This window comes from Buteo buteo, chromosome 1 (genome assembly GCF_964188355.1).
Source record: "Buteo buteo chromosome 1, bButBut1.hap1.1, whole genome shotgun sequence".
Classification (NCBI taxonomy): Eukaryota; Metazoa; Chordata; class Aves; order Accipitriformes; family Accipitridae; genus Buteo; species Buteo buteo.
Window position 1 is genome coordinate 51612786 of NC_134171.1, and position 26851 is coordinate 51639636.

Sequence of the window (26851 nt, forward strand, 5' to 3'; positions counted from 1 at the left end):
TCAGGCTGCTAATCTGTCAAAGCTGAATAAGAGGTAAATGTATATTTTTGTAATTCATTGCAAGAACGTAAGGACAACAGAAGCCTTAGTAAAAGGAGCAGTGAGGTGCTGAATATCCTTTTTGTCTGTTGAAAGCAGATGAAACACAGTAGGACTAATCCACAGGATCCAATATGTGTACTCGTTTTTATGTCAGATTAGATGATTCACATGCTCAAATAAACACAGGAGTGTCTTCCATGCTGAAGAATGGGTGATAGTAGAGGATTGGAGTAATAAGAAGTTCAAGTAAATATGAACTCATTTACACTCATTCATACATTTCAAATTGGTTAGCACACACAAATTAGTTAGCAGGTTTTTGATGGACATATTTTGGTTGTAGAGTACAGTTAAGGCTTTCAGGACAGATCATAAGTCTGAGCTGTCACCCAGACACCTTTTTAAAAAAAAAAAAAATTATCAAAACAAAGATAATTCTGAAAATATTTATTTTCTCTGGAGGTTAGCCCACTATTGCCAACTAACCCAAAGAGTGAGCTATGTCCTTTACTCCTGTATTATTTGGTCTGTTGAGTGACTTTGGGTCCTAGCTATATATTCAGAAAGGAAAAAATACAGATATAGAGTGAACAGTTCAAAGCAGGGCCATGCAAACATGTGCCCAAATCCTGATACTCAATGGTAGAGCAACTTATATATGCTTAGTGCAAGATGATGAACAATGCAAGTGCTTCTCAAGTTATGCTTTATTATCCAAATAAAGTGCTGTATTCCCTTAGTCAGCAGTTCCTGTTACAATTGCACCATATGTTCTTGGCAAACGGCAGATGTACAGTCTAACAATTAGCAACAGAACTTTCTCACTTGAGGGTTTGGGATAATACTAAAATAATTCATAATTAATTTGTGTTCCAGTTGTAAGGCAGTTTTTCTTTTTGGTGCTATTTGTCCCCACTGTTTGCTCCAGAAAGGTTTGCCACATAAAGGTTTTAGGGCTCTCATATAGACATTGCATGAAATCTTTTCAATAACCCTGTAAAGGATTCTCCATTTTAATGCTTGAATGACTAAGTGACTTCCCCAAGATCACACAAGGCACCATAGATGTGCAGGGGGACACCACAGGTGTCTTGAAGACTAATGTTTCTGCAAAGACAGCCACAGCTGCAGGGTTGATAGGGAGCTGCCCAGGGGCATAGCATCTGTTAAATGACGTGGTACCACCTTGGAGGCAGTGCTGAAAGACATTGTCTCGTCAGTCTCTTTACCCCTTTTGAATACTATATATTTCATTAATAAAGGGAATTCCAGATACTGGATGTTAATTCCAGTTTTCCCTACTGCTGGAAGATTCTTGCTTTATAATACTGTTGAATACTGAGGAGGTGCAAGGTGGGTACAAAGTTATGTCAGAAGAGTATGCAAGATAATGGGAACAGGGGAAAAAGCCAGATTTCCACTGCAAGTTTTGATAGATCAGCACAGCCTTGGAGTACTCTGAAGAATATAATCTGAATCAAAAGTCCACTAGAATCAGCCATGCTGTGGGAAGTGGAAAGGGATTGACTGGCTGTAATAGGATTTATTTTTAAGTGTCAGTTAAAATTGTTCCTGTCTAGTCATGTTCTCTAAGAAGAATCTTGTATTGTTTGTTGTGAATAGTGTTAGCCTTTATAGCCTCCCGAGGAATGTATTGATTAACTTCCTTTTTCTAATTCAGCCTTACAGTTCTATGGAAAAATGTCTAATGCATGTATAATGTGTAGAAATGTGTATAATATTTCCTTCAGTGGAAAACTGATGAACTTATGACTTTCTTGCATAGCCCTTTGCTAGAGATGTATGTAGTCTTATGGGACTTTGATTCTTAAGTTCTTGAAAATAGTACCAAAGCTGTAAGAAAAGGCAAAAGGCTTCCCTTTTTTGCAGTATTTTTTTTTAACTGCAAAAGCTCTTTTAGCAGTTTTGTCAAGTGTGAGACTTGATCTATTCCTTACAAAGTGTTATTGTCTCTTTCTACAGTTCATTTACAGTGCATTATAAGTCCATGACTTGTTTATTTTTTTTTTTTAATTCTGCTTAAGCCAATCAATAATTGTCAGATCTTTCCTTGGTAGTAATTTTGCAGGCTGTAGATGTTTGATCTCTATCCCTCATCTAATTGAGGATGAGTCAAGGTTGAATACTCATTTCTTTGTTATGCACAAAGTTATCAAGAATGCAATAAATGGGAACAGATGGCATGGTTTTTGTATGAGGACAAATTTCTAATAGATTTCTTTGTTGCATCTTGGATTATTTTGCCTTACCTGTTTGGTTTTCACTTGCTGTTTCTAATGGAGCTGAAGGAGTAGGCTTCCAAAGTCATTCCCACTTTGGTCTAGTTCCTGACACAGTACCGGATCTTCTCCCAGTCAGATTTAATTCCAAAGTGTACACCATGCTCTTAGGGTTTTTTGCCCCTGGACCTACCCAGTAGTTGCTTCTAGGGATGTGGACCTCATTTTGGCATTGGAGTTGTACAGTTATGAGGTTCGCCAAAATTAAGGGGCTTGTTCTTAATTACCTCTGTTCTGCATTTGTCTACTGCTGCATTCATAGAATGATCATTTTTTATTTCTCAAAAGGTTTTGGTTTTTTTCCTTGCCCAACCTCTGTGCTGTCCCTGGAGGAGTTAAAAGTGCAAGTAATATGCAAATAATGTGCTGCTGATCTAAGCTGACTTTCTATTAGATGCAAACATGAAATGCTGGCCCTGCAGAGGTTTAGCTCTGACCATCAGTAGAAAGAAGTGCAGTTTAATGAAGGTCAGTTTTAGTGAAGCTGAAGTTGTTGTGAGGGGGAGAGAGTTGCTCTGTCATTAACTTCCCTGTCTGCTAAAGGCATCTGTTGACTTCTGCTGTGCTTTTCATGTTTGCAGGACAGTCAGGTAGCTATGGCTCTGAAACACATCTGTTTTTCTTCCATGCCTTTTCTTCTAAAACTAAATCACTTTCTTTATATGAAAAAGTGAAGCTCCTATGCTTGAGATTTGAAGACAACCAGCTCTCTTACAAGTATGAAACCACTTCTCTTAAAGCCATATTTATTTAAGAAATGGTGTCCTGTCTTTTCAGCTAGAGTAACCTGCTTTCACATACTTCAGTACTTTACTCTCCTTACTAGCAAAAATACCTCCCAAAACTCAAAAGACTTTTACCCTCAGAAACCTTTGTTTGGCCTTGAAAGACCACACACACATATTTCTGTTACAGCTGTATCAGTTGTATTCGGGAGTGATATTTCAAATTTTCACTCTTTTGACCATTGGATATAAAATGATACCAGAGTGCTTTTGGGTTGTAGCCTGCACAGAAGACAAGACAGCCACTTTCTTGTTTGAAATAACTGTCTTTAGTAATGGTGTTCTCTCTCAAACCATCTGGAATGGATGTATCTCGAAATACTCAGCTCTGAAAATAGGATTATGATAAGAAAATAGATATTAAAATAAAAAAGTCCTCAACTTCATCCTGACCCATAGCTTGCTCTGAACTACTGAAGGCATTGATGAAGGATTCAAATAACTGAACTCAAGGTAGAACTAAAAATCTTGATATATAATGAACTTGTACATTAACAGCAATAACTCAGGGAAACAAGTTGCGGAAGGGTGTTGATATGGTAAAATTATTGCTCAGAACCAAAATGTGTTGCATATATATCTACACACACACTTTTTTTTTTCTGCAGAGCTACTGTGTTGTATTGAGAAAATCTGTCCAGAAGTCCTGAGAGATATGTTGCTAGCCCTTATGAATAGTGCACAATTCTTCTTCTGGTGATATTCCAAATGGAATATTCACTATGGCATATTTTTGCTGGTGAATTTTGCATTACAAGATAGGTACATCACAGCAGGGAATGATGGTGGTATAAGGAATGGTCTTTACATCTTGTAGTCCCTCCAAAAGACTTCTTCCTTGTATACACACATAACCAATTCACAGATGTGCTTGTACATACCTCATTAGAAGTGTGCTGGCTTCATTAAACATACCCCAAATCTGAAAACGATGGAATTTCAGACCAGATTCTGACCAGTTCATTCTTGGCCAGTGACCAGGGGGTCTCAAGCTCTAACACTACTTCTGCCAGTTTTGCCTCCTATGTCTCTGCATTCTCTCATTCATTGGGTTCCTGTGCCCCTGTGTTTGAGTTGGGTGGTTTTCCTTTATTCACAGTAGAAAGTCACAGCTGTTACAGTGATGGGTGCCCAAATCCCTGCTTTGATTTGTAGTAATACTTCAATCGGCTAAAAGTTGGTCAAAGACTCGATTACAATATCTGTAACCTTGGCTGAGGATGAGAGCATGTTCTCTGTGAATGAAGAGGGATGTGTAACAGGGTGATAGGAACAAAGGAGGTGTTTTGGCAGTGGAACTAGTAAGAAGTAAAATTTTGTGTTGGTCTGTGCAGGCATTTGGATGTGTTTACCTTAGATTGTGAGAGCAGCCTCACTTAATCCTGTGGGACTAATTATAGGAATAATGTTATTCACAGGCAGTGTAGGGGAGGGTTCTGATTTTTGTGACTGTGCTTTAACTGCTGATAATGCAGTCCTCCTTGTTTCCTGCTTTTTCTTTGGAGAACCCTGAACAATTAGCATAAATGTGATTTCTCTTTGGTTGGGAGGCACTTTGCAACATCCCCGTGCAGAATAACTTGCCTCTGTATCTTTGAACGTTCATTTGATATTACATATAGCTTGGAGCTGGTTTCATATTAAACATTTATTGTTGGAGATGTCCCAGTGCACAGGGACAGCATTGCTCACTGCATCCCCTGCAATGTCCTACCCTGCCCAGAGCCTTGCTGGAGCTGTGGGTGTATGATCAAGCAGAGGAATGTGTCTCCTCTTCTTCCAAGTCTTCTCACATTTGCTTCTTCTCTTGTCTCTGGAGAATGTTATTCTGCAGGTAGCAGTGGCACAGGTGCCTCAGGTACCTCTTCATCAAGTCAGGATTTTCCTTCAGCTGGCAGATCAGCTCGTAGTTCTTACAGGAGCAGTCACACTGGCAGGATGACCCTGGAGAAACTGAGGGTGTCTGGCCCATCTCCTGGAAACAACAGGGCAGGGAGTGTGGTGAAAGGGGCAGGGGCCTCAGGGGGCTGAGACCTCTCTGGCTGGGCTTGGCCTGTCCTGGAGAAACTCAGGCCTGGATGGGCTGCCCCAGGCAGCAGGTTGTGTGAAGATGACCTCAGGCAGGTTCTGTCTTGTTCCCCTTGTGGGTCAGCCTGTCTTTGTTTCCTCCTCTGTTGCCGAGACCCACCTCTGCCTCCTGGGGCTGGGCAAAGGGCTGGGGAACAGGCAGAGGACCTTTGGCGCCTGCCCAGGCTTTCTTCTTCACATGGGCTGTTAGTTCTTGTCCTAGGTATTGTTGGCTCAAGGCCTTGGTGGGTCCTGGCTCCCAGCCACCTGGCACCATCCCACCTGCCTGACCCCCATCACTCACCTCTCTTGGGTGTCTCTTGGCTTTTCTGCAGAGGCAGCTTACAAGCAAAACCCCGCTGAGCAGCAGGCACAGGCCTGAGCATCTCAAACAGGCCATTTCCAGGGACCCCAGGGTTATACCCAGCTGGGCAGAGGAGGATTGAAGCTGCTCTGCTGGGCAGGGCCGGTAGGAGCACTGGCTCCCTGTGCCAATGCCCTGTTGCTCCAAGTCCTGGGGAGGCACATCCCACATGACTGTGGCCCAGGCGGGACGGCTGGAAAGGCCGAGGCTGCTGGGGAAGAGAGAGGCCATGCAGAGAGCGAGGACCAGGGAGAGCCCCAGGCTGAGCATCGCGCTGCTCCCTGACGAGCTGCGATCTCTGCACAGACTGTCCCCCGCCGTCACCCCGAGCCGAGCTCAGCCTGTCACCAGCAGTGCCTGTGCAATGTGAGGTGATGGCGTGAGCTGTCACCCACCATGCTGTCACCAAATGCCCTGTGATGTCATGAGCCTTTGACCAGCACCCAGCAGGTGGGCAAGGTCAAGGCAAGGACGGAGGGTCCGAGCATCCGATATCTCAGCCTGCTGCTTTGTCTCCCCACTGGGGGGGTGGGCCTGAGCCCCAGGGGCTTTGGGCTGTGCTCCCCAGCGCTCACTGAGGAGGAGCCATGCCAGGGCAGGGGTATTGCCTGCGTACTCGTACGTAGGTGGCTGCCCCCGAGCCTCAGCGGTGCTTTAGGGCTGCCCTCCACGGGCTGCCCTCCACATGCCTCTGGGCTGAGCCTTGGGCTCTGCTGCCGAGGGCTGTGGGTCCCACACTGGGCCCTGACCCGGCCAGTGTGGCCCTGGCGCGGCCCACGTGCTATGCACCACTTTTGGGGTACCCCAGAACTCCCTGTGTGCCTTTACATAGACCTGAACAGCCCCTGTATATATTTTGGTGGGTGAATTCAGGCCTTGTCTGAGCTTTGCTTGTGCCCTAGGGGCCTCTGTGTGTCTCTCGGAGCACACTGGAGTGGTCCTGCCCCTTTCCTGGTGCCCCAGGGTTCTTCAAGTGCCTTCTGGTGCAACCCAGACACCTCCGCGTGCCTTTTGGCACACCCTGGCACAAATACGTACAGTGTTCTAACAAAAGTTTAATTGGAAGAAGTCGTCAATAAAATATTTTGCATGATCATATTTCCAGTTGTTGTAAAAATGTTGTACGTGTCTGTTCTGTCTGACTTTTATTGTGAAGAACTTGAAGAGTTCTGAGCCAAGGACGAGGTAGAGCATAAAAGCAGTCAAGTAGAGTCTTGACATGAGAAAAGCCATGTCCTGCCCCATTGCAGGACAGAGACAAATCTAAGAGAGAAATTGAGACCTGACCATAGGAATCAGAGAAAATGTATTTAATATTGTAGCAGGGAGAAGAATCACGTGTTTTGTGTTTATGGTGTGTATGTAACAAAGGGAAAGTAATTCATGATGATCAGGGCTACTGTTAGTTGACTTCCCTGGAGCTACAACTATTTTTCAGCTAGCCATCTCTTCTAAAATAGTTTGTGATTGGATCAAAAGAACAGACTTAAAGAAAATGCAATATAATATTTTACAGAACAGCCTTTGGCCCACAGCCAAAAAATGTTGTAACCCTGGACATAATTATTAGAACAGTAATGAGCTTAAGAGGTGACACAGAGTGCAATCTCTGCCCTGCTTGACAGGAATTTAGAACTAAAGCAGAGGTGTTAATTTTATTGATGATGTTATAGGAAAAGTAATACAGCAATAGTGTAATTTTCAGCATATGATGGAAGTTGAAGGACTCCATCCACTTTCCAGCTAGGTTGAAGGCAGAACGAGAGAGACAAAGATAAGATGCAAGTTTTTGAAAGGTCATGTATCAAAAATTTAAATTTCATAGGTGTAAAACAACTACAAAGGTTTTTTTAATTGATTTGATAATTGGGCATTGACTAAGAAGCAACATAGACAATTAAAGGCTCTGAAAGAATGTCTGAAGGGACACTTTTGGAATCCCTCAGGGACTGTGGTCTGTACAGAAGATATTTTATGGGTGGCAAAAGTCAGTGAGGGGAAGAAACAGGAAATTTAGTGATACTCCACTGACTTCAGGTACTCAGTGAATGCAGATAGGAAGATAAAGACCAATAGGTGTGCTAACCAAGAGACATCTCCTGTATTTTGTTAAACCTTTTGGTTGACCATAGAAGACCTAAGAAGTCCTAATTTGAATTATAAGTGATGAGAAGAGAACTTAATGTAACATGAAAGAAGCGGTTGTGGCTAACTAAAAAAAGTTACAAAATACCTGTATTATCTCTTAAGTTAAGGCAGAGGAAAAGGAAGACTGATTTCTACTGAAATCCATGAGCTGTCTATGTCATGTGTAATTCTTGTTTGTAAGACTAACTTAGAACCACAATAGACAACTTCATAGCATGACAAAATAACTGTAGTTGCTATACCATTATTTTAATTTCATCTTGCACCTTCATTTGTTAAGTTCAGATGTCTGATTTGTATTTGAGTTGTAAACCCATTGAAGTATGGACCACATTTTCTTAAATGTAGGTGTATCATGTACCATAGGGTGCCTGAGACAGGACCTGCAGGCACTCATCTAATCCAAATAATAATTAGCTTCTGAAATAATAAGCTCAATTTTATTTATTTATTTATTTTTTAATACTAGATACTTTTGTCACCAATTGAAGAAGAAAAACTATCTTGAAGCTTATTTTAACAGCATTTTTCTTTTTAAGAAAAGACTTAATTTCCATTCAGTATTTTCCTTTACTAGGTCACACTGTCTGGTCCCTGTCAGATGCTGGAGGATTATTACCTCGTTTCTTAGTCATCTCCTGCACGTGGTATGTATGAGATTTGCCTTTGTAACATATGCTTTTGACAGAAGAAAATGAGTGAGATTTGCTGTTGCCATCCTATGTCATCACTGAGCATAAAGGCATTGAATGTAATACTCTGTGAAATTATCTCATGAAGTATATGCCGCTTTTTGCCACAGCCTATGTTAGCAGTAGTCAGATATAGTAGATTTTTAAAAGCTCTCATTGTCCCTCTACACAGAATTGTGATTTTTCAAAAGATCTCAGTAAGACTGACTAGTTAAGACTGCTGTGCATCAGATACTTTTGCATATCTCATCCAAGCTGGCAGATGGCACAGTGCTGTCAGTAGTTCAATTTCATGGTAACACTTTAAGTTCTAGAAACTTCATACAAAATACATCCTGCTCCGCTTAAGTGGAGAGGTTCGTTTGCTTGCTCTGAAGCTGGCAGTTTGCTGTCCGGCAACAGAGCTCTCCTTCATTACTTCCAAACATTTCCGCTCTGTGGACTGTAACTCCTCTCTATGTCATTTTGTTAGGACTGTTTTTACAGTGTGCAGAGAGAGTCTGCAGGCAGGATACTTGCTTAAATGTGTGATTTCAAGTGCAAAGCAACTGCTTATTGTCAAACACATGCAGTTGACAGTTAGGACTAATGAGAGCTACGAGGCTAAGTATTAATATACTCACCATCCTGGTGAGACTTCTCGACAGTGTGTGCTTGCTCCTGATTCATTCTATCCATATCTTGGTTATGCCATCTATGCATATCCCCACAAGAATAACAAGTAGATGTACTACACCAGGATTCAAAAGGTTGCTTTTCAAGGTTTCAAAATAAGGTTGCTTAATCTGAATACCATTGTTGGAATTCATCTGACATGATTCTGGTCTTTTTTTTCTGAAGAAGAATAATCAAAGAACATATTCCATTTCTGGAAAATAAATTCATGAAAATACAAGGAGAGCTGCAAATATGCAAAGAGATTCAGTGTTGAGCAAGTATGCGTATTTCGGGTATGAACGAGAATTCACAGAAGCTGGTAAGAACAGTAGCTTAAGTGTCCCTGTTCTGGCTTTTAACTTACTAGTTTGTGCCAGTTTGAAAACTTCATTATGTAACAAACAAAAAGATCAAGGAGTATATGAAAATTAGAATATATGGAGATCGGTAGATGTTTTTGTATTCAGATGTAAATGTGCTGTGTTTTGGGAATACATTCACATGTTGTGCTATGGTGTAGGAGGGCTTGGTTCAGCAGCCATGTTAAGCAGTTGTTCTAAACAGAAGATATTTTCCTTCCTAGTGTGCAGAGTCTGAATCATGTTGCTTGCTTATTTTCATTTTTATATTGCTCGTTAAGGGACTTTTCCAGAGCTACATGTCTCAAAATCAGTTTTGGGGCACCTTTGTGTGTCATCTGGAATTTAAATTTGACACTAGCATACAGGGTCTCTTGTTTTGGAGTTATTCTAGCAGACTTTGTGCAGCTGACAGGTTTTAGATGCCTTTCCACACTTCTTTGCAGCTCTGGGATTTGGGCAGACTCACAGAATGGTTTGGGTTGGAAGGGACCTTTAAAGATCATCTAGTTCAACCCCCCTGCCATGGGCAGGGACATCTCTCAGTAGACCAGGTTGCTCAAAGCATCATCTAGCCTGGCCTGGAACACTGCCAGGGATGGGGCATCCACAGCCTCTCTGGGCAACCCGTTCCAGTGCCTCAGCATCCTCACAATTAAGAACTTCTTCCTTACATCTAATCTAAATCTACCTTCTTTCAGTTTAAAGCCATTACCCCTTGTCCTATAACTACGTGACCTGGTGAAAAGTCTCTCTCAATTATAAGCCCCCTTTAAGTATTGAAAGGATGCAATAAGGTCTGCCTGGAGCCTTCTCTTCTCCAGGCTAAACAATCCCAACTCTCTCAGCCTTTCCTCACAGGAGAGGTGTTCCAGCCTGCTGATCATTTTTGTGGCCCTCCTCTGTCCAATGTTCCATCCACCAATATCCCCAAGTCCTTCTCTACAGGGCTGCCCTTAATCCATTCATCCCCTGTCCAATATTGGTATTGGGATATCCAGTATTGATATTGGGGATTACCCTGGCCTAGGTCCAGGACCTTGTACTTGGCCTTGTTGAATTTCATGAAGTCTGCATGGGTCCACTCCTCAAGCCTGTCGAGGTCCCTCTGAATGCCATCCTGTCCATCTAGCATATCAACTGCACCACTCTGCTTGGTGTCATCTGCAAACTTGCTGAGAGTGCACTTAATCCCACTGTCTATGTCATTGATGAAGATATTAAATAGCATCGGTCCCAGTATGGACCCTTCAGGGACATGACTCATTACTGGTATCCACTTAGACATTGAGCTATTGCCTGTAATGAATCAGTTGTTGGCTTTGCTTTCAGGTGCAACAAAGCTTTCTGACTGACGTTTTCCTCTTTGAAGCAGATACATCTAAGCAGGATAAGCTAAAATTTTTGAATATGTAAAAGCAAGCCCTTATAATGTGAAGGACCAGTCTTTGCATATTATGAAAAATTAATTTACCGAGAGGGTTGCCAGGCAGTGGAATAGGCTGCCCAGGGAAGTGGTTGAATCACCATCTCTGGAGGTATTCAAAAAGCACGTAGACAAGGTACTCTGGAACATGGTTTAGTGGGCATGGTTGATGGTTGGACTTGATGATCTTGAAGGTCTTTTCCAACCTAAATGATTCTATGCTTCTTTGTAATACAAGCTGCAATAGGAATAATATTTATTGCTGGGAGTGTGAGTTTTGTTACCTGATCACTTGAGGGCCATGGAGAAAAAATGGGTCTTGTGCAGCAGCTGAGAGACTGTACGTTTGTATTCACAACATGCTTTCTGATGTTTTTAGGCCACTTTGAAAGTATGGAAGCACTATTGCTATATAATGTTGTAGAGCTTGGGTGTGATGGAATAAGTCATGAATAGACACTATCATGAGCTAAAACTTAAACCTCTCCAAAGCTTTTAGCTGTGGGCTTGTAGTTACTCAGTTGTGAGTGCTTACATAGTAAATGAGATCATACAGCTTAATTTTCTGAATTTTCACTCCTGTTTACTAATATCTTCCTCTACACAAACTTTCATCAGACTCACAAGTGCTACTAAAGCAGCCAAAATATGCTTGTGTAAAATGAACAGTGTGCAAAACTAGTTATGTTACTTATCTCAGAAGAGAATAACTAAATATGCAAAACCGCTGATCTCTATAGAGTCAGAGGTCAGTGATATATAAATGTTGGTATCTCATAAGTATATATGCAGAAATGGAGTCATATGAGCTTCTGAATCCATTTTTTTATCCTAGAATTATTAACCTTTAAATAATAAGCATGCAAACTGTTTACTTATTAGAAGTGATTGAGGTAATTGGGAAATACCCAGGCTTGTTTTTTGACACCTCCTTTATGCATTAAAAACTGCGTATAAAAAAAAAAAATCGGGAAAGCATGGAGACCTGCTGTATTTAGCTTTCTTTTAGTTGGAGTTTTGTGTTCACACAGAAGTGTGTGAAATCTACTTTTATGTCTCTGATTTTTGGAACTGAGAACCATATGGTATCTTGGTTTTGCATTTCTTAGATCTTAATTATGCCTGCATAGCAATTAGGCTTGTGCATAAATTTAAGAAAATAATTTATTCATTTGTTCTTACTGTATAAAATATACTGAGAAGTCATTTCAGCTTTTACAATAACCCTAAAAAGCATTCAGAATAGAGCGACTTCGTTTACAGTTACTATATAGTTAATTTTACGCTTTAAATTTTGTTTTACTGTTCTGTCTTTTATTATGAAATGGCAAGACACAGGATGTCCAAATCATCCAGTGAAGGGGGGCTAAATTATATCCCTGTGTGCTGATACACCGAAGCACTTGGCATTGTGCTTATGTGCCATTGAAGTCAACGGGACCACTCATGTTTTGAAAGTTAAATATGTGCTTTTAAGAGTTTTACTGAATAGGGATGAGATTATTCTCATTCTTAAAGTCAAGCATGTGCTTAAGTGCTTGGCAGAATTGAATTAGTTAGCATCTATGAGTTAGAACAAGAAAAAAAGAGCCTTGTAGCATGCTTGTTCAGAAGGTCCTTTTTGTAAGTTCCAGTTGAGTTTGACCGACTCTGAGATAATGTCATTAAGCAATAAGTGTCAGTAAACTCTTCTGCGTGATATCTTTAAATGGAATTAAAAAAAAAAATTATAATCAGGATGACTTGAGGACTTTTCCTCATTTGGACATGATTTTATCACCAAACTTCTCTTTTTTTCCATCTTTGTCTCTCCTATTAACTTTTTTTTATTTTGCATTTTCCAGTTGCTTTTTCTTTAACTGTCTGTTCTAGACATTTATCTTCTCTAGGTTGAGAGGAGAGTTGAATTTCTTCCTTGAGTTTCTGAGCAGTTCTGTGTTTCAGCAGGCATCTCTCCTGCTAGGGTGCTGCCTTACCTATTCTCTATATTCCTCTCCCTTGAGATAGGTCTCCAAACTGCCAACTCTGAATTGACATGAGAGATTATTTCTGTTATCATTTCTCTGTTGCTGTTGGCATCCTTGCTCACCAATTTTCTCTCTTTTTATTTGCTGAACTTTTTTATATGCTAAAAATTGTTTATATGCTGAAACCCCCCCAAATGTGGGCTACAGATCTGTGTTTCTTAGATGTGAGGGAACATGTTGTAAAGAAATAGCAATTTGTCTTCCTATGAAACTTACAGGCATGGTGTAGTTATCTCTGCTTTCTGTCTTCCCAAGCAGGAGGCAGAGTACAGATGGATTGTACCCTGCTAAGAAGATAATATTTTGATTGGACTTCTAGGACTGACTTAAAACACTAACTTTTATAAACATACCTTCACAAGTGTCTCTGATCTTTCAGAAAATCAGACTAGCTTTGAGGGTTACATCTGATGATAAGGGAGAGCAAATGATACCAACTTGGACATAATGATGGAGTCTGATTAAAGACCCTTGAAAGCTGAACCATTGTTTTGGTTAACAATAACAAAGCACACCAGAGACATCCAGGAAGTTACAGTAAAAGCATCATCTAATAAGATTAACTGTCACCTGCTCTGATTAGTTTTGGGGATGATTGTTAGAAGCTGTTTGTTGAAAATGGTGGTGGAGGGAGGTTCAAGTAACAGGTAGTTGCCACAGTTGTGAGAGGCAATATGGTAAGGCAATAAACTTTAGAATAAAAGGCAGTTGTAAAATATTATTAATTGAATATCTCAACTGAAAGAACTGTTTTCGCCCATTTTGGGCCTATGTGTACATTTTCTTGTTTCTCAAGCAAGCTGAATGAAACAAACTTAATCATCTGTTCATAGCAGCCACCACACGGCTTTCCTTTTCTGGAAACACTCTCCCCTATCTGTTTTTCTTCCCAAAGGGTTGCTTTTCACTGCTCTCTGTCTCCTTCACCTTTACTTGCTACAACATCTTTTCTATTAATGGGGGTGGCTGGGAGAAGTATTTGTCTGGGAATCACATTTAGTATTTGATCCCCAAATAGCACCGACCTGAGTGTGAAACCTGATTTTGACAGTAACTGTGGACAGGTGGCTTCTTTTTCTTCTCATACAGTGCTGACTATTAAATTGTCTTGAGTTTGTAAGGTGTTATGTTGATGTGAATAATTTTAACAAAGATTTGTGTGAAAAAGTTGTAGAAAATTAATTTGACAAATTTTACTTACTTTTTAGTTAATAAAATTATCCATTCTGGTTTCAGCTGTGATAGAGTTAACTTCCTTTCTAGTAGCTGGCATAGTGCTATGTTTTGGGCTCACTATGAGAAGAATGTTGATAACACATTGATGTTTTCATTTGTTGCTAAGTGGTGTTTAGACTAAGTCAAGGATTTTGCAGCTTCTCATGGCCAGCCAGCAAAAAGGCTGGAGGGGCACAAGAAGTTGACACAGGGCACAGCCAGTGCACCTGACCCAAACTGGCCATTGGGATATTCCATACCATGTGATGTCATGTCCAATATATGAACTGGGGGGAGTTGGCCAGCAGCGGGGGAAGGGTTCTGTGCTTGGGAATTAACTGGTCGTCGGTTGGTGGGTGGTTTTCAATTGCATTGTGCATCACTTGTTTTATATATTCCAATCCTTTTATTATTATTGTCATTTAATTATTGTTATTATTAGTTTCTTCCTTTCTGTTCTACTAAACTGTTCTTATCTCAACCCACAAGTTTTACCTTTTTTTCCCCCGATTCTTTCCCCCATCCCACTGGGTAGGGGGGGGAAGTGAGTGAGCGGCTGTGTGGTGCTTAGTTACTGGCTGGGCTTAAACCATGACATTCTCCTAAATAATGTTAGGTATCATCCAAAGGTCTTTATTTGGCTGTTTCTAAAATATGATTTCTAAACATGAAGTTAAAATATCTATTTGGTTAAAATATTCCTGGTATAATACATCATAATTCTCTGATAATGCAGCAATACTTTTCGGCAGCCTTCCATCTAGTTGTCTCAAGCTGCTTTTACAGGAAAAAACTACAATGCCTGAGTATGATCCATATGTTAGATGAGAGGGATAGGTTCTCATGGGTCCCTTGGTCACAGAGCAGATCATTGCTAAGTAGGGGAAACACAGCTGATGGCTTCCAAGAGGCTTGCTCTTCCACTTAATATCTGGCTATTTATTTAGCATTTGGGGTAAATGGAAACTGTGATATACCATCTTCTTGTAAACTTTTCTGTGTTGAACTTTGTTTTGAATCCTAACATTAACAGAGAGTGTGTTGTTTTGTGACTACAAGCTGTGAATTTCCAGGGAGCTGGGTTCCTAAGTCCAGAGGGAAGAAAATTAAATTAGGTGTTTTTTTCTAGGACTCCTATGAACTTCCATGCTGTTTTTTTTCTGGTTCGGCAGCTCTGAGTTTGCAAGCTGTTTTCTTTTTCCCCTTCCTGTGCTTGCTTTTTGGGCTTCAGTTTTATGCTTAGACCTTCTTAACCTTCAGTTTTCAAACCAAAATGCAGGTCTTTACTATGTGTGTAAAATTGGTGTATGTGGTTCTGGGCATTACTTCTGTGGCACTTGATTTTGCTAAAGTGTGCTATACTCATTGCTGCAGACATGTGAGCCACTGTGTTTTAATGTTTGATTAACAACTTGCAATCAGATTTTGAGTGTATGAATGTATTCAGTTATCTTGAGTTTTCTTCTCTTTCATTGCTTTTATTAGTAAGGAAATGGATTGAAATGAGTCTGATAAATCTAATCTAGCAACAATTATATTTTCAATATAGCAAAAGGGGAATTGCCTGAGTCTTTGCGAAGATTCACCGAAGTCTTAAGTAGAACGTGCTAGAGTATTATGAAGTATTTCTAAGTGTAGTATGATCGATTTGTAAAAAAGTATTCTTCTTATAAGTGGTGTCCAGTGGAATACGTTAACATAAAGAAACTAAAGCCATTAGTTTGCAATTAAAATAATAAAATTACACAATATTTGGGATGGTAATTATGAATGTATTTAATATTCAGCCCCACGAGGCACACATGTGTGGTAAAACCTGGAGGGAAGAGGAATCATGTGGTTCCCTTTCATTAGAGTTTAGTAAGCTGTGAGTACCTTGCCTGGAACAGTCAGTCTGAGGATTATCAGTTCGTTTTGCACAACCAGAATTCTTTCAAGGCATGAGCTCGAAATTGTTGTTTTTTTTCTGTTGAGCTTAGGGGAATTTGGAAAAGAGCATTCTTGCTCCTGTTGCTGTTAATGATATATTATTTCATGGTAACATAGTCAACAGCTGCTACAGTCATGTACTACAATTACCTTAGTATTAATCAAAGACCAATCTGTAAATTAGTCTGCCTAATGTTAGGCAAAGCTTTCACGGTTTGCTTTCATGAGTACCATTAGCCACATTGATTTAAATTTTTTTTTTTTTTTAAATCCTTTCATTTATCTGGATCACTTGGAAGAGTTCTTACTGCCCATTCCTTTTCACTGTGAGGATATAAGGTGGACCATGGGTCCCTCTATCTCAGTACTCTATTTTCAACAGTGGCTCTAAACAGACAGTTAGGGAGAAGTAGGAATAGAGTACAGGTGTATGGATCTTCAGAACTGCGTGATTAATTTGTTAGGGTTTTATCAGTTTTCATTATAATCCATTAAGGGATTCTGTACTTGGTCAGCATAAAAAAAAAGATGCAAACAAAATCCTGCTTCCATCCACTTAAATTGGGAGTCTGTGTACTGGGAGTGACTACATCATACATGTCCATGTGTTGCTTTTGCAAGAGTTAAAGAAGAATTACAGATGGGGTGACTGAGGCTTAAGGGGATGAAAGGCCAAATGGTTTAAATCAGCATGATTCACTTCAGTGGAGCCCCATGAATTTACAACAGATGAGGATTTGGTCCGTTTTAATGTAGTTAAGGTCACATGTTCAGCCGGTGACAGAGGTGATAAATGACCCCAGCCCTTGTTGTCACTGTGGTTGCCATATACACAGCAGAAGCAGGCAGCACTTGAGACTGAAAAGCAGCCAGACTGGAAAACGTGCAGGAAGCTTTAGCATAAAAAATAAATTGCTGATGACACTGAAGTTGTGGTTCAGGAAGATAAGAGGAATAGGCACGGGAGAGCACAGAACAAAGACTCGCAGTTCTGCTGGGACCGCAGAGTGCTGAGATAGTTATGAGATGGTTGCTTGAAGTCGGCAAGAGGTACACGTTTGTAACACATCGAAAAACAGATTTTAGAAGGAGCATGTTAAGGCAGAACTTGAATTCACTACTGACTGTGCAAATCAGCCAGATCACGCTTTAGAGACATTTAGGATGTCCTGTGAGCCAGCAGAATATTTAAGACAGTTGTTGGGGTCTTTTTGTGGGCGAGCTGATAGAGATGCTTTGAATGCCTGTGGGAGTTGTAGCCAATATTGGTGCTTTCCTTCATGCAGCTGACAAATTTCATGCAATGAACAGTGCGCCAGGGGTACAGAGCTAGGGCAGTGTTATTCCTGATATTTTTCTCCTGAGAATACCAGCTGGCTTGTGCAGGGGTGATCTGTTCTACTCGGATTCCAGAGCAAATGGCTGGAAAGGAGTCTCTCCCTCTCTTAATGTCCCGGGCTGAGGCAAATGCTAGATCTGCTGTTTTCCAATGCACAAATGAGTCAGTGCTCCAATGAGCATGTTATACCTATTTTTCCTGCATGAAGGAAAAAAAAGAAGATCCTTGATTCTTTCTAGGTTGCTTTTCTTTTTTGGTTAAAATAAAATACAGGTGAAAGTCAAATTGTTGTCTATAAATGAACATATCCCATATTTATGACTAAATCCTAGTATTTAGTGTAAAGTCCAAACATAATTATTTTCCTTAAAGCCTTAATTGAACAAGATTTTCTGCCATCTCTAAGCATCATAAAAACACTACCATGTGAATCATGAGTAGGGGTGAGAGAAAGATGTGAGGGAAGAAGGATGCCATTTGATCCTATTGAATCCTACCCAGTCACGAGACTACCATTTCTATGTCCACCAAAGATGTCTCAACATTAGTCGATGTCTTTTTGTCCTGTTATGGTATAATTTCCACATACACTCAGGGACCTGTGTAAGTCCACTTGTTAAAAGTGAATAATTAATTGCTTACAAACGCATTTGGGAAAGGTAATCAGGGGAGTTGGTGCCATGATATTTGAATCACAAAGTGAGCATATACTCTTCAATACTTCTATTTCCACATTATTGTTTATATTTGTAACTGTTTTGTAGTTAAACTATAAGTATTGCAAATACCAGATGTTGTAAGAAATGCATTGTACACTTCTCCAGAATCCAGGTAAGTGATAGAGGTGAGAGATACCTCTGTTAAGAAACCAACACAACACACCAAAACCCAGTCACATCAATGTGACTGCTGCTTCACAGTGGTATGGTCCTTGCCCTGTTTCTGACCTGTTTGTTTCTGATTGTTGAATAGGTGAAAGTTAGTTGTTTATCTTCTTCACATGGTCAACTTTTTTCTAGTAGATTATCCCAGCTCTTACTGAAGAGTAACTGGCTGTTGGGTGTATGTAAATACTACCAGTAAGATTGGTTCACTTCTGTCCCGATGTTTTGTATATTATACTGAACTGCTTTGAGATAACCTTTGGTGTAATACAGAAGCATTTGAAGTAGGGGATGATTTAAATAAATGTAGGTAGGAGAGAACTGTGGCCTCTACATTTCTAGAGATCAGTTTCCCTGGTTCTCTTTCAGTAAACCTGCGGTTCACCTGGTACAAGCGGGATGGATTTACATACCCAGTGATAACGAATGAAAGAATGAGTTGCATGTGACGTGTCTCATGCTAACATTTGCCTTCTGGCTAATTTAAGGTCAAAAGAGGATATATAGATAACTTATCTCCAGTTTTCTTCTTTGAATGTTTGTTACACTTCTAACTTCATCCCAGTGCTAGGAATAGCAGTTACAAACTTAAGAAATAGCTGTCTTCAACTGGTACCAGTTTTGACTGAGACCAGTCAAAATGGGAGAAAGGGTTTTGATGTGTGTGTGCCTTCAAATTTATTTATTGCAAATATATTTGTGTGCTACCTTTCTTACTTCCTGATAGCACAGGAGCATTTGAAAATAAAGATAGGCCTGGGCTGCAGGACACAGGAAACTGAAAGAAATTGCATGTTTTGCCTTATGATACCTCAGTGCTTGGATTCTGTATTCTTTTTTTCCAGATATCTAAAAGCTATTTCCAGATGTATAAAAGCTATTTTGCCCAATCAGTTTTTAGTACAGAGGGAAAAAGTGCGTGGAGTTGTACGTGTGTGCATGTGTAGACACACATAATTTTTTAAAATTCTAACTCCCTATGTTGAGTAATCTTTCATTTATAAAAAATGTTGAGAAAAATCAAACTCCAAGCAAGTGCGGACATGGTAGTAGCTTTTAAAATTTCACACCAAGATTATGGCTGTGGCCACTGTTCCACAAAATACATTCTTGAGCTTTGTATCACACTGCAAGGGTTACACGCATGAGGAAAGAAAAGGGAAAAGTGTTATTCACAGAAGCAAATGGAGCTGTTATGTATTAGAAGGAATTTCACTCATTTATTTGCAAAAACATTGCTTCAGTATCAACAATCCCATCTTTCTTAGCTAGCGCCTTCTATTGTACAGGCATTGGGTTCTGCTAGTATTTTCAGTAAGGCCTTATTAATCCAGTTACATTATCCTTGATAACAGCTAAAGCCCTAATTATTTCTATGCAGGTGTTTCTTTGTTTGCTTTTGTTTTAAATGTAAGACAGTATTTTAATGACTTTTTTAGGCTCTTATGTTCTCCCTGTGTACAGGATTGCTCACACGTAGTGACTTTTGGGAGCTATGCAGATAAAAACAAGTCACAAACGTACTAGAGAGTCAAATAATATTGCAGTAAAACTGGAACAATATTGAAGGTGGTAATGCTTAAATTCTGAGGACAATATAGTGCTGGAATCCCGACTGATGGAAGCTTAATGATTCAGGTGGGATCCCCAGGCTATTAAGTTACCCGTTGGGCTAAAGGACCGTTCTTTACAAGTGCACCAGCTGCATTAGGACTTCTGTTGACTCACCAACAATTAAAAATATTTATTTTCATGTGTTTTTGTAGGTATTTGTAGTATCCTGGGGTAAATTTAATTTCTGTGTAAGTCTGGAGCCAACTGGTCTATACAGACTGTGTCTATCATGCGGTTGTTGCCTCCTGCCATATGGTAGTGCTCATGTGAGGGCTGCAGTAGGTTTGCAGTTTGATTCATGTGTTAGTCCTGTGTGTTTTGCTTTATTATATGGTTCCTGATTCAAAGCATTAAAGAAAATGTATCATCTTCCTTAAACTTTGAGTGTAGCCTAAAAATCATACTGCTGTGGAGGAGAGAGGTAGGGAGCAGACGGGTATTGATGTTCTGCTCTGATTTGAAGCTGGGGCCTTTCACCTATGTGTCGTGTCATCTCCCAGTTTAAATTTAGATAGCTAATTCAGATTTGTTCCTTGCATGGAAGATATTTGTTTGATATTTCTAGGAGGCACATCTTTAAGGAGAACATCTTTAAGAAAGCTTTGTTTAAAACATGTTGAGAGGTAGTAGCAGGTTGGTTAGTTATAAAGGGAGTGTTTGTACCAGCCTACGCATTACAGTTCTCTGTTGAATAAACATATATTAGGTTTTGGTACGTACATGTAATTATGATAATGGTAAAATTCACAAATAATTTCAAGTCCTAAATTTTGCCTCAACGCCAACGAGAAATTTAAAAGGCACTGACTTTGCTTTTTCATACTAGTCAATGAAAAAGTAGATCCACAGCTCCATCTACTGGAGTTCAAAACCACCAGTGAGATTTGCTCCTTATTGAATGCACTGCACTCCGGCACACTTCTGTGAGTAACTGCTTGGCAGAAGCTGAAATAAAAAATACTGGGTTTTATTTTTCAGCTGTTGGACTGGTGGAGTAGATTTCTCTGGAGACATTCGTGTAATATTTTGACAATTTTATCTGTTTTAACACTTGTGGTTTTTTTCTGCCATTATACTCACTGTCTGAAAGTTGAACAATTTGTTTCTTCTGACAAGATACAGTAATATATAAAATTCAGAGCTGCTTGTATAATTCTTAGTCTGTGCATTTACATATTTTATACTCATACAACTGCTGTAGGCAAGATAAAGGCCTAATATCGTATGGTTGGATGGTTTCTCCAATGATCTCCTGTGTGGAAAGAATAAGCCAGCCCCAAGTATAAAAAACTTGGCCTCTTCTTTTTCTCTGGCAATTAAATACACAACTTTAAGATATTTTTGAGATTAACTTGCATTTTGCAACATCTTGATGCAGACCAGTGTGATTAACTTCTTAAATTGCTAATAAGAGGGAAAACGTTTTGTTCACACTGCCTGTTTCTCATTTGCATTGGTTTCAGCACAAGAGCTCAGAAACTGTGAGCTGTAGCCAAGCTCTTGAGGAAGAGCAGATCCTGAAATAATCCACCATTACTCTGGCTGCAGTTAAATATTTTCAAACATTTATTAGGTCCTAGATTGACTGTGTAGGATCAGAATTGTTTTCCAGTTTAAATTTGAGAGAGTTGTCTGGAATGATTGCAAAGGTGTCTTTGCTGGTTTTTTCCTCTGCTGCAGCTTTTAAGAATGATGCCAGTAGGGATAAGGATGCTAGATACAGAAAATTAGTGCTTTCGTAGAGAATATATAGCTGGAGTGAATTTCACTCTGTAAGGGTTACTGTTATAAAGTGGTAAGCGTAAGTGATTATGTTAAATGTGAAGACTGAAAGGAAACACTTATTTTGCTCATAATAGGACATATATGATAGTTTATAAGTCCTCTGCAATAAGCAAAAAAATTAATGAAAGATTTTATTTCTTCAATTTCTGAGGGTATTAATATCTTGAAATACATATTATTTTTTCCTGTGTTGCAAGTAGAATTGTCACTTTAACTCAGTGCTAAACTTAAGCACTTTCACTCTGCAAAATGTGTGTGTGTATATATATCTATAAAATAAACGGTATATGCAAATAATATTCAAAATTCAAAAAAATATTCACAATATTCAAACTGTATATGCACATAAGCATTCATATATGCATATATACATGGATGTGTGTGTTTTAAGAAATGTCTTCTGATAGCTATTGTAGACCCAGAAAGAACAGTATATTGTAATTAGTTCGTATTTTATGGGTGAGGATTTCTGTTGTTTAGACAAGAAGAGAAATGTTCACAGTTTTTGTGCTCTTCCTTCAAGAGGCAAGGAAGGAAGAATGACTGAATAAATGCCATTTTGTTATCTGCAGTTAGAGGCAATGTATTCTATTAAAAATTGTTACCACCTGGAAAGCTAAGGCTGTGTATGTTCATGGGTCAGTTATTAAGAATAATCTCTATTCTTATTTAGATACAGCCTTTGTATTTCCAGCAAAAGTTACAATACCTGCTTTTTGCTCAGTTTTTTGCTTCCTTCTGCTCTCAACTCAGAGAATTTCCTAATTATAAACCAGGATAGTTTGTTCTCCAGTGAACTGACAGCTAAGGTGTGGGCAAGGGAGAGAATGATGGGAGCAAACGTTTTGTCTGAGCATAAGATGCCTATAGCAATTTAACATATTTTAAAAATATTTTCCTCATCTACTGCAGTTGTAAAATTGCATTCTAAAGTCTTTTTTCAGCAGTTATGATGTCTCCTTAGAATACAGGGAAGAACCATCACAATCGCTAAATAATCTTGTGTTTGTGGGTGTGTGCATATCCACACATAGCAGCATGCCTGCAAGTACATGTTCACAAAACAAAAAAAAACCCAACACAATAGGGCTGCAAATGGTTAAAGAACCAAGAGAGGTTTGTATGGGGAGGGTGGAGATGGTTGCATGTGGCTTTCCAAAGTCCATTCTCAGTAGGCTGAATTGTGGACAGACAAACAAGCTGGTATAACGTAAGCCCCTATGTGAGTTTGCAGGGCCTCAGCTTCTCTGTGCTGTCGCTTTTGCTTTTGCTCTTACAGTGGTGTGAATCCAAGTACCTTACATGTCAGTGAAATGGAACAACTGGCTGTGCATCAATTCATTTGGTAGTTGCAAAGTTATTCTGACAACCTATGTGTGTGCCTGTACTATCAGTTCTGTCTCAATCAGCCTGTATTCAAATTTGGGTTTCAATCGCAGGACCTGGGTATTGTCTAGGTCGAGTTTCAGCTTGTCATCAGAGATCACCGATGACTTCTAGGAGTTCGTGATCATTCCCAAGCTGTTTCTCTCATCTTAAACTACAAAATTGCTTATTGATTCCTGGTGCTTGTGAATATTGTGGCTACTTGGCAGTGCATGTTCGGACTGGAGCTGTACTAGCTTTTTAAAAAAAATAATGTTAAGAATGCAGAAAGTACAGTCCAATGTCCAGTCAGAAATAGTCTCCAAACTTACTCATTACCCTTTCTTTCACAGTAATATAACATATATGTAGTTTCAGTACTCCTTAAATATTCTGCTCCTATTTTTATTTTTATATATGTGTGTATATATATGCACTGTATAAATAGATATATTGTTCTTAGATAGTCATTGTAGCTGCATAATGCATACTAAATTGCTCTTAGATCAATGAATTTGTTTTTGCACTTGACATATAAACATTGTTTAGATAAATGACTTGATTTTTACTCCTATGTGCTGAACACTTGCAACTCATGAAGTTGCACTTGGGCATTATACCTACAGCCTCTCTTGTTCTTGTGATTATATGTCACATGGTTTTATTGCTCCCTCTGTGGTCCTGTCTCTCACAACGATAGTTTATTATAACGTGAACAAAAAGGAGATAGAACTGGTATATATTTCATAAAGATTAATTTTCTTTCAGTACATCTGCTGTGCTGATCAAAATAAGTTTTTATTGCTTAAATACTTGTAAAAAACGCCAAGTGTCTGTAGGAAACACTTTTCACTAATTTAAAAAAAAATGCAAAAATAGCTAATTATAAGCAAGTAGGCTACAAGAGGATTTCAGAGAAGTGTTCAAAGGAAACATTAAAGTTCAAATCTAGAAACATGATCCTGTATTTTGACAGTAAATTCCTAGAATTTATAGCTCCTTAGGAAGAATTTTTGGTGGTGCATATTTTAGCTTGATTGCAATGCCAACATTTTCTCTGCTGTAATGTGATACATACAGCCTTTAGCAGGAGCACATAAAGGAATTAAAAATCCAACTGAAAGTTCAATGAAGATTAGAAAATGTAAATCCTCTTCTTTCTTGCAAAAATCTGAGTATTTAGGAACACAAAATAATGTTTTAATCTACACGGATCATGAAAAATCAAGTCTCTTTTAAGAGAGCTCACAGTTTATAAGACTTGTCCCAAGAACTTACAAAACCAAGGATGTTGTATTTTTATATCTTTTGGCATGTAGATTTTATAGTTACCCAGTGTGATCTGCATTGTATAATATATCATATATAATACTGTATCTCGTCTACAGAATGTTTTGAGCCACATCTTTGCTCAGCTGCTGGGTTTTCAGTGCTGCCTATTGAAATCACTCTGAAATTCTAAAAATCTTCAGTAATGCACGTGCAAAAACTTGCAGCTGTACATAAAATTCATGTTGGCATCGCATGTATGTAGGCTGACTTAAAGCCTGTTCAAGTGGACTTTGAGGCTGAATCATTTATGGTTTTGGTGTTTTTTTTGTCTCTTTCTCATCCCAGATTAGTATATTGGTTGCAAAGAGCCACGGACACTTTGTGCCCTGATGGGGGACTCGGGATCCAGACGATCGACTCTAGTATCTCGGTTGCCAATATTCAGGAGAAGTATTAGCCGGAGACACGACTCCCTTCCTTCCTCGCCTTCTTCTGCTAATGCCATTGGTGTCCATACCTCCTCCCCGTCCAGCACTAACTCCAGTTCAGGGAGCACAGGCAAGCGCCGGAGTATTTTCCGCACTCCTTCCATTAGCTTCCATAACAAGAAAGGGAGTGAGCAGAAGCCTGACTCGTCTAGTCAAAATGTTAACATCTCAAATGGTGCCCAGTCGTGTCTCAGCACTTTTCAAAAACTGAGCTTAGAGGAACACATTAAAAGCAGAGGAAGGCATTCAGTTGGCTTTGGCAGCTCGCGTAGCAAGAAGATAACAAGGTCTTTGACAGACGATTTTGAAAAAGGAAAGGAGCCCTCAGCTAATAAGAATGTCTTTATAAATTGCATAAGCTCTGGGAAGAATGAGGGTGATGATTCAGGCTTTGCAGAGGAGCAGAGCCGATACTCTGTCAAACAGTCCACGCGAAAACTTCTCCCTAAATCTTTTTCATCGCACTACAAATTTTCCAAACCAGTTCCGGAGAGTCAGTCAGTTTCCTGTGTGCAGCAGTCCAGGTGCTTGCTGGAGGTTAAATCATATGTGGAAAGCGAACCTGCGATCGCCAAGTCCTCTCCTCCATGTTCAGCCGAGACGACAGAGTGCATGGGAAGCTCCTTGCAGTCCCCGTTGCTCTCAGCTGACCTCACGGCTGCCCAGACCCCCTCTGACTTTGTCACCCTGACAGAGGATTCTGTTTCAGAGGTTGATGCTTTGCCCAGCAGTGGGACTGGGGTGGTGCTTGCAGAGGATTTTGGCCACAATGTCTCTACCTCTCAGATCTTCTTTAATCCTGCTGCTGCTCCTGCAGGGGGAACGTATATTGTGGAAAGTAATGGCCATTCTGCTGGTGTATCTCCTGTGAGTCATGCAAGCTCCTGTAGTGTTGAATCTAATACCTTATTCAAAACCGCAGCTGCTAATCAAACGAAAGTATTGTTGCAAGCCAATGAACTACATGTTAATGATGCCAGGCACATAGGAGAAATTAACTCGGCAAAGGCACATTTAGAAACCTTTGCGTTACAGCACAGAGAAGAACCAGTGATACTTTCTCCAAAGGCACAGGGATTGAGTGGGGACAGAGATGAAAGCATGCCGTCCAAGCACACAAGAGAGACAATTGCTCTAATGGAGTCTAAGATTGTTCCATGTTCTGAACCTCAGTCCTTTAAAACACAACAGGGTTATGAAACAAACCATTCTAAAGGTATGTCTTGTTGTCTTTTCATTGTTGGGTTTGGTCGGGTTTTTTTGGGCTCAGTTCTGTAAGAATTGTTTGGTCATAAAGTGTTTTTGTAGAGTTGCAAATGCTAGCTAGGAAGTTGTGAAATGTGTCCTCCTTCCAAAATTGTAGAAATTAAAAAGTCTATGATTTTTTGAGTTTGCATTTAACAGTTTGCTAATGCCCATCAGTGCTGTTCACAGCTGTGCTTTCCTGTGGTAGAAAATGAATTAAGAGAGTATTGATTCTCGTCTCTTGTTGAAGGCTGAAGCTGGGATTTTTGAGGCATGCCTATTTTGGACTCGAGCCAGAGAGTTGCATTGTTTGAGACAGAAACATTGCCAGAGAAACAAACCTTCTTTTAGTCTGGTTATGAAAAATAACACAGTTTATCTTATATTGATCTGGGTTTTGCAATTTCCTGACTCTTGCTTGCTCTATTCAACTTATGTTATAGAGTAGCTTGGAGTGGATGTCTCTGTGGCAGAGTGTTTCTGCTTCCATCTGAAATAATATTGTGCAAGCTCTTATTATGTAATCTATGAAACAGAGTTAATTACCATCTAAATTTCACACTGGATCTTTAGCTTATGAAAAGGAATTTGGAAATATTAACAAGATTAAGTGGAAAGGCTGTGCCTAGAAATCCCAGTCTATAGAGATGCAGATGAATAAGGCACCAGGCCCTTGAGTGAAGGACACCTGTCAGAAGACAGTTAACTCTCACAGTTTATTTTCTCAAACCAACCTAAAGACTGGTGCTTTCTTGCATAATCCTGAGGCTGTGTCTCATGGGCCAAAATTTGTGAGAGTTAACAAGACTGCATTTATAGTGTTTGTATTAGAAAATGAATGAGTGTAA

The 26851-nt window shown here is 39.6% G+C and overlaps 1 protein-coding gene across 8 annotated transcripts in view; it reads left to right on the forward strand.

Annotated features, from left to right (window-relative positions):
• CCSER1 (coiled-coil serine rich protein 1) overlaps nucleotides 1–26851 on the forward strand; it is a 735482-nt gene that overhangs the window by 50731 nt on the left and 657900 nt on the right. For all 8 annotated transcript variants that reach the window (XM_075030636.1, XM_075030670.1, XM_075030654.1 and 5 more), the window contains exons 2-3: nucleotides 8284–8353; nucleotides 24616–25974. In XM_075030636.1, the coding sequence (XP_074886737.1) occupies nucleotides 24660–25974 (1315 nt within the window). In that variant the 5' untranslated portion in view covers nucleotides 8284–8353; nucleotides 24616–24659. The remainder of the gene's footprint in view (nucleotides 1–8283; nucleotides 8354–24615; nucleotides 25975–26851) is intronic.